Source organism: Hippopotamus amphibius, chromosome 12 (assembly GCF_030028045.1).
Source record: "Hippopotamus amphibius kiboko isolate mHipAmp2 chromosome 12, mHipAmp2.hap2, whole genome shotgun sequence".
NCBI lineage: Eukaryota > Metazoa > Chordata > Mammalia > Artiodactyla > Hippopotamidae > Hippopotamus > Hippopotamus amphibius.
Genome location: NC_080197.1, coordinates 84,926,762 through 84,937,533, shown reverse-complemented (window position 1 = coordinate 84,937,533; position 10,772 = coordinate 84,926,762). Strand labels below are relative to the sequence as shown.

Here is a 10,772-nt window from a genome sequence, read left to right as displayed (position 1 = left end):
AAATTAAAAGCTTTACAGACAAGCAACAGCTAAGAGAATTCAGCACCACCAAACCAGCCCTACAACAAATGCTAAAGGAACTTCTCTAAGAGGGAAACATAAGAGAAGAAAAGGACCTACAAAAACAACAACAAAACAATTAAGAAAATGGTAATAGGAACATACATATCAATAATTAACTTGAATGTAAATGGACTAAATGCACCAACCAAAAGACACAGACTGGCTGAATGAATACAAAAACAAGACCCATATATATACTGTCTACAAGAGACCCACTTCAGAGCTAGGGACACATACAGACTGAAAGTGAGGGGATGGAAAAAATATTCCATGTAAGTGAAAATCAAAAGAAAGCTGGAGTAGCAATACTCATATCAGATAAAATAGACTTTAAAATAAAACATGTTACAAGAGACAAGAAAGGACATTATATAAAGATCAAGGGATCCATCCAAGAAGAGGAAATAACAATCATAAATATCTATGCACCCAATATAGGAGCACCTGAATACATACGGCAAATGCTAACAACTATGAAAGAGGAAATGCAAGGCAGAAATAGAGACACAGATGTAGAGAACAAACATATGAACACCAAATCGGGAATGCGGGGAGGGTTGGGGGGGAATGAATTGGGAGATTGGGATACCAATAGTGTACACTCTAAATATATGCTGTTTATTGTCTGCTAACTGTATCTCAATAAAATTTCTTAAAAAAAAAAAATCCGCCTGCCAATGCAGGTGCCGCAACTGCTGAAGCCCAGGCACCCACAGCCCATGCTCCACAACAAGAGAAGCCACTGCAATGAGAAGCTCGTGCACCACAACAAAGAATAGCCCCCTGCTCGTGGCAGCTAGAGAAAGCCTATGCTCAGCAATGAAGACCCAATGCAGCCAATAAATAAATAATTTATTTTTTAAATTCCATAATTTCTAAAAAATGGAGGTTACTGAGAGAGAAAGAGAAAAGCTGCAAGCTGCCCTGCACCTAGCACATCATTTTTTTCTCTAGTGTTATTGAGATATTCTGACTCTCCTGAGGCCCCCACAGAAAAAAAAAAAAAAAAAACTTGCTTCTGAGTCTTGATCTGCTTGCCCTCCTCCACCCACACCTGCTGAATGGTTGTGTTGACTTCCTGGTTGAGGGCAGCCCAGAGGATCTGGTTACCTCCTGGGTGGTGGGGGGTCCAAGCCCGCCCCGTGGCCTTGCCCTAAGCCCCACCCACTACCCTTTGCCTTCTCCTGCCCTCTTCCCAAACTCTGCTCCACACTTCTCCCTGCAACCCCAACAGTGCTCCCAGCCCCTCTGCTGTGTGTGCTCTGAGAGAGTCTTCTTTTTCTGCTCTACAGAAAAGATTCACCTGAAAATACAGGCTGCACAGGCCATATGCAGTGGTGTCGTGTGTGTGTCCGTGTGAGCGTGTGGTGTCTGCTCACATGAGCACCTGAACGGAGGTCCGTGCGCACACATTGACTACTCAGAGACCAAGCCATCAGATCGTGCTGTTTATTGAGGATGCAGTGGGAGGGTCTTTAAGAAGAAAGGAGAAATGAACGGGCCTCCTCTTCTCCGCTTGTGGGTGCAGGAGACCTAAGAAAGAGCCCCTGAGTTGTACTTGGTCCACTCAGAATGAGCCGTGAGCCAGCCAGGGTGACAGGGATGGCCTCGCTTGGATGTTTGTCCTTCAGCCCTCCTTTTCCTGAACACAGTCAGCTCCCACCATAGGCAGGAGCTGGGATAAAGGCCCCAGTGGGAGATGGGGGCCTCGGTCTGAGACCCACGGAGCCAGACAGAGTAATTAGCAACTGGGCCAGAGGCTGTGCAGAGGACAGGAGGCTGGGAGCTGGTGGCATGGCTTGGGGACCACAGCCAAGTAGGTGAACCCCAGCGTGTGTGGGGAGGAATCTCACCATGCTTAGTCATACACACCTGTCCAGGTTCAGGAAGACACAGGTTGGGAGAAGTGTGTGGCTGAGACCAGCACCGGAGGTACAAGAGCAGGACCGCCAGGGTGGGGGTGGGGCTGAGAGCGGGCTGGGGAGAGCGCATGTGGGAGCCAGAGCCAGGACACGGGGATGGCGGGAAGGCAGCCCTCTCTACCGACTGGCTTTCTTGGAGGGGGCACTCAGGCTGGAGCCCTTCCCCAGGGCATCCTTGTAGTCGGCGGTGCTGCTCCGGCTCCGGGCCTCCCCACCGCGGGCGCTGCACACGCCAGAGATGCAGCTGCTGCTGTTGGCCACGTAGCCTCCGCTGACTGAGCTGGGCTGGAAGCCACGGCCACCGCTACCACTGGTGCTGCTGATGATGGCTGCAGGGGGAGGGCGGCGTCAGCACCTCGCAGGCACAGCTGGGGCGGGGCCGGGGAGGCCACCTTTCCCCAGTACAGGTGCGGCTCTTCTTGGAGCAATGGGTTTGGTGGGGGAGCCAACCACAGCTGACCCCCTCCCCACTGGGGAAAACATCTCAGAGTCAGCTTCCTCATCGCGCTGCCCTTGGCTTGCCCGGCTTATGCCAAATCTGGCTGATTCTTATCTCTCAGAGGTCCACCTCTTTGGTCCAGGTATTGATGGACCCCCCTGTCATTCCGAATCCCCTGCCTCTTCTATTAGTCTTTTTTCTAAATTTCTCAGCTTCCAAGCTCGCTCTCCTGCCATCTGTCTTCTCTGATGAGAAATCCAGAGATCTAACACTGTTAGCTTGACCTCCAAGGTCCCCCATTTACCAATTCCCCAGCCCAGGTCTGATCATAACGTACAGCCTGGCTCCCCAGGCCTCACACACACCATATGCATTTTCTTACACCATGTCCTTTGTTTCCCCATCACCATGGTGATAGCCTTCCTAGCTGGCATCCCCTGAGAACAGAGAGACAGAGTGATAAGGAGGAAGGACCCCTGGGCTGGGAGTCAGGAGGCCTGATTGCTGGCCATGCCCTGCCATCTGGCTGTGTGACCTCAGGCAAAGTTTTCCCCTCCCTGGTCCACAGATTGCTTATCTCCACACACAGGGTGTAACTAAGGCCCCTTCAAGTCCACAGATTCTACAATGTTAGGTCCAAGCTTACAAGTACTTACAGATGCTGACAGGGGAGGGAAATTCTCCCGACATCCTGTTAGGGGAGAAATAAAACAAGACTAAGCAATCAATCAGCCCACAATCTATTAACCTCAAAGCTAGGACTCCCACCAGCCTAATGTGGCTTTCTGAACTCAATAGGCACCTATGGGAACTTCAGGGCTCCTTTGGCACAAGCAGAGCCCGAGAAACTATGGGGGCCACCCCTGAATCTTTGGGGTAACCAGGCAAAAATTCAAGTCAAACAGCAGTTTTCATGAGGTGTGGGTGTGGGGGCAGCATGAACACCTCCCATGGGTCAGCCTCCCAGGCGTCGAGCCTTTCCTTCTCCCAAGAACATTGGGGATGCTGGCGTGGCTGCCCTGGGATATCACTCACAAGCTCATCTTGTACCTGGACAATCAAAGAAGATAGAACAAGAAGGCCTAACACGCGAATGGTTTTTGGGGTGCAGGGTGGGGAGTGTGCCCAGGTACATGCAGGGAAGTTGTGAGGATTGAATGAACCAATCCACATAGCACAGTAAGAACGCGTGTCTGGGTAAGTATCATTAATTCCATCATTATTCCTAGCATCACACCCCCTTCACTTCCCAACAACTCATCTTTTCTGGATTAAGGTGTGTTAGGCTATCTCCTTTGGTCCTTCCCAAACCCCTGGGGCCTTCCTGCCAGAACATCGTCCCCTCACCGGCACTCCTCGCTCTCCAGCAGCTTGCGGTAGGTGGCGATCTCCATGTCCAGGGCCAGCTTCAGGCTCATGAGTTCCTGGTACTCGTGCATCATCCTGGCCAGCTCCTCTTTGGCCTGGTGCAGGGCGGCCTCCAGCTCGTCCAGCTTGGCCCGGGCGTCCTTCAGGGCGTTGTCCCCGCGCTGCTCAGCGTCGGCGATGGCCGTCTCCAGGTTGGAAGCCTCAAAGGGGAATTGGAGAGGTTGGAAGCTGGAAGCGCTCACTGGAATCATCCACATCCAAGTCCCACTCATTCTTTGATTCTGGAGCAGAGATGCCCACCTCCGCCCTTTAAACCCCCTGTTCTTCTCCTAGCTGGAGCCCCGTCTGGGGTTGGCCAGTGCTTCCTGAGCGTTATCTCCACTCTCTTGTGTTTAGACACTGGTAGGGATGAAAAATAGTGCATCCTGCCCCCCTGAGATGATGGCCGATTCAGCACCACTCAGGTCCTTGCAAAGTCATTTATTTGACCACCCTGCACTGAGGATACAAAATGAGTAGGAGTAAGCTCGGCTTCCGCTCGTGAGCTGTTTAAAGTCTGGGAGGAGAAATCACTGGAATGTGGTATTGCAGGCACAATGACAGTGGCTGCCAAGGTGCATGCGGTCACAGGTGAGGGGATGGGGAAGGAGAGGTCCCAGCACCAACTATTATTTCCCAAGTGTTTACGGTACACCCGGCACTGCGCTCAGCCTTACGCATGCCTTTTACGTAACTTGGCTCACCCAGTTCTCAAAACACCCTGTGTAGTGGGGACAAGTAACTTGCCCAATGTCCCAGAGCTACTGTTAAAACCCGTGGGAGAGTGGAAGGAGCACTGGACCGGGAGTCAGGATACCTTGGTGCAGATCACAGCTCCACCACTTACTGCTATGCAACCCACTTAACCTCTCTGAGCCCCAGTTTCCTCAACTGTAACAACGGTTAACGCTTGCCTCGCAGCGTCTTTGTGAGGATTCAGTGTGATAAAATGACAGGAGATGCTGCTATTGTTAATATATATGAGCATCTTGTCTCCCCACCTACTAAAGCTGAGACTGCAGCCTGTGTTCCCAGGAGCAGCCCTGAGCAAGGCCTTAATAAATACCCGCAGAAGGAACTTGAAGGGGTGCTCTCTGAGCCCACTTCTCCCCAATCCCTTAATCAACAAATGTGTATTAAGCGGCTACTCTGTGTCAGGCACTATACTAGATGCTGGGAAAACAATGGGAGCAAACAGCCAGCTCCCTGTCTCCCTCTGGTCCAGGGGAAGAAGGGACAGGCAGGTGTCAGGCAACTACAGAAGGCTGACAAGTACAGGCGAGACACAGGTGCCAAGAGAGCACATTGATTGGGGCAGGAGGGGCAGAAGGCTGTGGTCCTAGCCCACCCTGGGGGATGAGAGAAGGCTTCCCAGGAGAGGAGGCTTCAAAGCAGAGGTCCTTGGAGTGAGCAGCAGGTGAGATGCCCCAGGGACGCCTGCTCTAAGTGTTTGACCCAGTGACCTCTTTGGTCCCTTTCCTCTCCTGGGCAGAGATTGGGAGGCTCATACCCTAGGCCCACTTGTCCCCCTTCCAGTTATGCCCATCTGCCCCACACAAAGGCAACCAGCTGCCTCACCTGCTTCTTCACATTCTCAATCTCTGAGCGGATTCTCTGGATGAGCCGGGTGAGCTCCGAGATCTCGTTCTTCGTGTTTTTGAGGTCATCCCCATGCCGGCCGGCCGCCAGCTGCAGCTCCTGGAACTGGGGACCCAAAGCACAGAGCCATGCATGGGGATGATGAGCATGTCGTGGGAGTGCATGGTGGCTTAGAGTTGGTGATGTCATGGGGGCAGGCCGTGCTGGACATTTAACTGGACATTGCCTCTGCTCTGGGAATGATCTGGCCCAGCTCTCATGCCTACTGGGCTTGCCCTCTCCGGCCTGGCCTCAGCCCAGCTCACCTTGGTCTGGTACAGTGCCTCGGCCTCCGCCTTGCTCTTTAGGGCGATCTCCTCATATTGGGCGCGGACCTCATCGATGATGCTGTCCAGGTTCAGGTCCCGGTTGTTGTCCATGGACAGGACCACGGACATGTCGCTGATGTGGGACTGGATCTGAGCGACCTCCTGCAGGGGAAATGGGATGGTCTCGGGATTTGACTGAAACAGGCCGGCATCCTCCCTCCCAAGGTGAGCAAATCCTAGTGATGCCAATTTAGAGGCTCCAGACCAAGGCTGTTGCTCTCTGGGCAAAGCGAGGTGCCTCCAGGCCCCAGACAGTCCTGCTGCCGTGAAGATAAGGCCAGGACCGTTTCCTTCCCACCCAGAGAGGAGATGAGGAGCCTTTCAGGGCTGAAATGGAGACACATGGCTGAGCAAGTGGGCCTCCCTGAGAACAGGGGCCCGGGTGCCCCTCCCAGCCTCAGAGTAGAGTTTGACCCCCTGGCAGCCCTCGGAGGGGTGGAATGGAGAGACAGACTCACGGCTTCATAGAGACACTTGAAGAACTTGATCTCCTGGTCCATGGAGTCCACCTTGGCCTGCAGCTCCACCTTATTGGCATAAGCTGCATCCACATCCTGAAAGATAGCCCAGCCATCCTCAGGTCACTGCCGCTGCAGCCCAGAAGGCAACGTGCACCCCAGCCTGGGTCCCCTGCACAGGGAAATAGCCAACTCTTCTCTTTGGGAGGCTCACGGGAAAGGGGAGGAAGGAGCAAAAGGCCCAGCCCTGCCACATCCTGAGAGTAGGCTCCCTCGGCAGTAGGGACGGGGTGCCCAGCTAAGGAAGGGGGCCCAGCCAGGCTGCTGCCAGTCATCCTGTGACATCTAAGCCAGGCCCACAACTGCAAGGAGAGCCTCGGTGAGCCCTCCTCCAGTGTTTTTTACTGTGGACAAACCCTGACCCCATTAAACACTCAAGAATATCATCATCCTCTCTGCCTTTTTATTCCCTTCTCTGGATACTCTTGTATCGTGGTTTTCCCCGTCTTCCCCTCACTATTTCTGAACCAGTTCACTTTCTTTGAAAGCAGAGCACACTGGCAGGCTCAGCTCCTGCATGTCCCAGACCCCAGACCTGCCTACCCCTCACCTTCTTGAGCAGCACAAATTCATTCTCTGCCGCTGTCCGCCTGTTGATTTCTTCCTCGTACCTGTGGGAGTGCCAGGGCTAGTCAGTTAATATGTCTCACTGAGAACCCTCGCTTGCCCAGGGAAGATCCTGAGCGAGGGCACAGATGCTGAGGGGCTGCAGCTCCAGGGCTGGTAGGGCCAGCCAGGCAAGGAGGGCTTCCTGGAGGAGAGAATATGGTCACCAATTTGGGAAGGAGATCGCTGAAGATCCAGGTTGAAGGCCCATGTGGCATGAATGTCCTGTAGGAAATCTCACATCTGTCCTAAGTGCCGGGCTGGAGCGGCAAGGAGCAAGTCCCAGAGTTTTCTTGGCAGTGATTCTGCTTGGTATGACAAGGAACACTGCCTCTGCCTCCAAAAACATTAAGCAGGGATAGCTGCCCACTCCTGCTCAGAAGGGACAGGGACAGTCGTTACAGGGGGTCCCTCCCTGCTCACCTCTTCTTGTAGTCCTCCACCACGTCCCGCACGCTCCTCAGCTCCGAGTCCAGCCTCACCCGGTCCCCGGACAGCGTCTCCAGCCGCTTCCGCAGGTTGCCGATGTAGCCCTCGAGGATGGGCTCCAGGTTGTTCTTACAGTTGTTCAGGTCCAGCTGCTGCAGCAGCTCCCACTTGGTCTCCAGCACCTGGTTCTGCTGCTCCAGGAACCGCACCTGGAACCCAACACCCGGAAGTGTTGAGCCCCCACGGAAACAGTCACACCCGTCACTCCCAGTGCGCTGTGCAGAGCACTCCTCCTGCATTTTCTCCTTCGCCCCTCACAACAGCTGCAGGAGGTGGGTGTGTCATTAACCCTATTTTGTGGAAAGGAAACTGAGGCATAGAGAAGCTGGGCCTCTTTCCAAGGCCCAACTCTTTAATAAGTGGGGGAACCCAGAAATGAACCCAGACATGTGTCCCCGTAACCCATGCATCCGATCACTCTGAACCCACTGTGGTCAAACCAGCGCAGGGCAGGGGTGAGCTTCAAAGCACCGAAACAGTTCATCTTTTGACCATTCTGAAGAAGGGAGTCTGTTCTTCATTTTCTAACATCTCATGCTCAGCACGACTCAATAGGCCAAGAACTTCATGGTGTTCTAAATTCCTGCATCAGGCTCCAACTCCATCTCTCGCTCATGGCTTCTTCCTTCTCCCCTAGTCCTGCTCCTCAGAGCCATCTTCCCTAGAGCAAGCAAGGCTCATGGAACAAGATGGGCAGAGGAAGCTCCTCATGCCCTTGTGGCCTCACTGGGCCAGGAAACTGACCAGAGCCAGTGGATCTGCATATATCTCTTTTCTTCGGGTTTTTTTTTTTTTTTTTTTCTGTGTGACTTCCCCTAATCACATTTGAGCACAGCTACTGTTTAAACAAGGTTGTGTTCCTTAAAGTCAGAAACATAGGACATCAGAGAACTGTCTGGGATTCAGTGTTGAAATGGGGTTGGTCACCAAACAGCTTGCCTCCAGCAGACCATCCAGCATTTGGTTTGGTTTAACCAGTCCTGACTTTTTCAGGTCTATTCATAAGTCTGAGCATTGGCCACAGAGAAAGCCCTACACCCAGGACACCACAATACACATCTGGATGGCAGATAGAATGTACCCATCTTCTCCGGCTACCTGGGACTATGGGATTGTACTCCTCTAGAGACTAAAATTATTTAGGAACCCTCCAGGCATTTGAGTCTGCTTCCCCCTCACCCCAGACAGGCCACCTGTTTCAGACAGAGGTGACTGTCTTCACGTTTGTCTTTCTTTCCATGTCTCCAGACTTTACTCCTTAATGAGGTTTTGACCAGTCCAGCCCAGAAGCAGTCCACTCCCATCCCCCTGGCCCTCAAAGCTCAGAACACTTTGGTCTTCTAGATGTGAAAAGGCTTAGAGGTAAGAAGCCACAGAGACGGCGCCAGCCCCTGAAGCGAGTAGAGGCAGCAGGGACTCCTCCGAGCCAGAGGCCAGAGCTGCGGGGAGGCGAGGCTTTGATGGTCACTGACCGTCACAACACAGGCTTTGTCCTGGGCTGACTTGTCCTTGGTGCTTGGCTGTCATGCAGCCAGCATAGCCCTCCAGTCCCCAGTGCTAAGTGTCCAACCTCTCCCTCCCTCCCCTGGAGATGACCAAGGGCACGGTGTTACCTCCATGCCTTGCTGAGCACGAAATGGGAGCAATCATTTCTTATCTACGGAAAGTCAGGGCCTATCTGGACCGGATGATGCCCTGAGGCCACTTCCAGACCTTTGATTCTTCTCCTTCTCAACACCCCTCCCCTAGCTCTTGGAGATTCGGAGATAAAAATAATAACAATAACGGCCATTTAGGGAGTACTTAGTATGTCTCAGGCATCGTGCCAAGATCTTCACATGCATTTTCTTTCATGAATCTGACGATGACCCCCAAGAGGTAGGTTATTATTTCCATTGTGGAGATGAGGAAACAGAGGCACAGACAGGATGAATCACTCTCCACACGTCCACACAGCTGGCTACGCGGCTGGCTTAGCCACACAAAGTCACACAGCTAGTAAGTGATGGGGCCAAGGTGGAAGCCAGGTGTGACTTCAGAGCACTGTGGAGACCTCTTGCCCGCTGCACTACTCTGCCTCTTAGCCCACTGAAACTGCTGCTGTGGCCACACCACCTGCGAATGACCGCACGCTGACGCTCCCAACGCATCTGTCAGATGACTAGCGGACAACGTCAGCTTGCAGTGGAGAAGAGGAGGACAGCTCCCCTGGCCATTCGGGGGCAGACTCCCTCTCACTGGCTTTCCCTGCACACAGCCTGCTTGGGCCCAGGCTCAGCAAGGGCACCAGGCCAGCCCTCAAAAGTAAGAAGCAAGGGTCTGTCTTCTCTTTGGAGCCCCTGCCAGTAACGCTGATGAGCCTCTGCCAGACGAGATTGACCTGTCTTCTCTGTCTTCTCTTGGGAAAGACTACACAGGAAATCTTAATTCAGTCACTCTGAGGTTAGAAAATACCTACCCTGTCCACAGTAAGTTCCTCCTCACGTCTAACCTCAATCCCTCCTGCTGCAACAAAAGCTCATGTTCCAAGAAGAAAAGAGAAGGGAGGTTCACAGGTCCCCCAGGTCCTAGCAGACCCACCTTGTCGATGAAGGAGGCAAATTTGTCGTTCAACGCCTTGATCTGCTCCCGCTCCTGAGCGCGCACTTTCTGGATCTCAGGGTCCAGCTCTACATTGAGGGGGGCCAGGAGGCTCTCGTTAACGGTGACCTGGTGGATGCCTCCAGGCGGGCACACAGTGGGGCACACGGGCCCCAGGGCCACACTGCCAAACATGCTGCCAGCAAAGCCGCTGGCCCGGCCCCGGCCAAATCCGTAACCTCCACTCTTCCCACTGCCGCTGCCCACGTTGAAGGAGATGCTGCGGACGCCGCCCAGGTTGTAGAGGCTCCGGCTCCCGAAGCCCCCGCCGAGCCCTTTGCCCCCTGCACGGTAGGAGGACGAGCTGCCTCCCGAGAGCACAGCTGAGCAGCCGCTGAAGCCACCCTTGGCGGCAGCTCCCGGCTTGCAGGTGAATTGGCGGCTCATGCTTCCAGTGGAGACGGAGCTCAGATGCAGAAGGGACGAAGGCAAACTCCTACACGGTCTGCAGGTTGCAGTGAGGACTGGCAGGTGCCCTTTATATACGCTTGGCACTGGGGCTCATGGCTGGCCAGTCGAGGGCTTAATTCGTGGGTTTGGCTTGCCTGGGAGCAAGAAGTCATTTTCTGTGTGCTGAGCCAGAGATCAAGCCTCCCCACCTCCGAAACAACATGAAACCGTCAAATTGCTGGGCTTGCAAGCCTTGCTCATGTAATTTGGGTCTTATCTAATTAACCCGCTGTCATAGGGCAATTTGCCCCAGGCCCCAGCCTCTCCAGGG

The 10,772-nt window shown here is 53.6% G+C and overlaps 1 protein-coding gene across 1 annotated transcript; it reads right to left on the bottom strand.

Annotated features, from left to right (window-relative positions):
• Positions 1-1,498: 1,498 nt before the first annotated feature.
• Positions 1,499-10,438, bottom strand: LOC130832782 (keratin, type II cytoskeletal 71). The gene is made up of 9 exons (XM_057701592.1): positions 9,992-10,438; positions 7,346-7,560; positions 6,867-6,927; positions 6,257-6,352; positions 5,736-5,900; positions 5,410-5,535; positions 3,772-3,992; positions 3,081-3,115; positions 1,499-2,314 (listed from the first exon to the last, which is right to left on the bottom strand). The coding sequence occupies exons 1-9, from the start codon at positions 10,436-10,438 to the stop codon at positions 2,103-2,105; spliced, it is 1,578 nt and encodes a 525-aa protein (XP_057557575.1). The 3' UTR covers positions 1,499-2,102.
• Positions 10,439-10,772: the final 334 nt, after the last annotated feature.

Coding starts and splice junctions, on each gene's coding strand:
- LOC130832782 (XM_057701592.1), bottom strand. CDS start 10,438: ATGAGCCGCCAATTCACCTGCAAGCCGGGAGCTGCCGCCAAGGGTGGC. Junction 7,561..9,991: donor TTGCCTCCTTCATCGACAAG/GTGGGTCTGCTA, acceptor GTTGGGTTCCAG/GTGCGGTTCCTGGAGCAGCA. Junction 5,901..6,256: donor TCAAGTGTCTCTATGAAGCC/GTGAGTCTGTCT, acceptor TTTCCCCTGCAG/GAGGTCGCTCAGATCCAGTC.